General features: G+C 54.6%; 1 protein-coding gene across 1 annotated transcript in view; it reads right to left on the reverse strand.

Annotated features, from left to right (window-relative positions):
- LOC119593333 (histidine-rich protein PFHRP-II-like) overlaps nucleotides 1-802 on the reverse strand; it is a gene marked incomplete in the record, with an annotated part of 929 nt that extends 127 nt beyond the window's left edge. Inside the window, 2 exon segments of the mRNA XM_037942261.1 lie at nucleotides 1-546; nucleotides 732-802. Coding sequence (XP_037798189.1) covers nucleotides 1-546; nucleotides 732-743 — 558 coding nt within the window.
- Nucleotides 803-835: the final 33 nt, after the last annotated feature.

An 835-nucleotide genomic window follows, 5' to 3' on the forward strand; every position in this document is an offset into this window, starting at 1 on the left:
GTTGTAGAGGCGGAAGAACTCAGCCTTTGCGGCCGACACTTCAGGGGTGTCGCGGACCTGGCCGAGGCCCGCGGAGTAGTGGCCAGCTGGCACGCCGTGGTGCACAGCTGCTACATTCTGGTGCACAGATGCTACATTCTGGTGCACAGCTGATGCACTGTGGTGCACAGATGCTACATTCTGGTGCACAGCTGGTGCACTGTGGTGCACAGATGCTACATTCTGGTGCACAGCTGGTGCACTGTGGTGCACAGATGCTACATTCTGTTGCACAGCCGGCGCACTGTGGTGCACGGCGTGGTGGGTGGCGGGAGTGCCGTAGCGAAGGGCGTTGACAGTCGCCAGCTGATCCTGGTAGGCCCTGAAGAAGGCGCCACGAGCGGCGGCCACTTCGTAGGTATCGGACACGGGAGTGATGGTTCCGTCGACGCCGGCGGGGACGGTGGATGCCAAGGGTCCGACGTAGCGAGGCTGGACGTAGTTGTAGCCGTGGTTGTAGGCCTGCTGGAGGGAGGCGGAGCACACGCCCAGCACTGCCAACACAACCTGGGGATGGTTAGATTCATATGTTACTGCATACTGTGTGATTCATAATGATTACTTTCAAACGCGAGAACCCATTCTAAAAGGCACATACTCGAATTCAAAGTTAAAGTTCGAAGCCATTATAAATACTTAAATGAAAGGCACCAAAGTGGAGAATCACAAAGGGAAATCAAGGAAAATCTTACCAGAGTCTTCATGATGTTTGTCCCTCGCAGTTGACACCTGAACTGTGTTACCTGGAGTCCTTTCCTCTGTATTTGTAGCTCTTGTGTGTGAGTTCGTGTGGTTG

This window comes from Penaeus monodon, chromosome 32, assembly GCF_015228065.2.
Source record: "Penaeus monodon isolate SGIC_2016 chromosome 32, NSTDA_Pmon_1, whole genome shotgun sequence".
Classification (NCBI taxonomy): Eukaryota; Metazoa; Arthropoda; class Malacostraca; order Decapoda; family Penaeidae; genus Penaeus; species Penaeus monodon.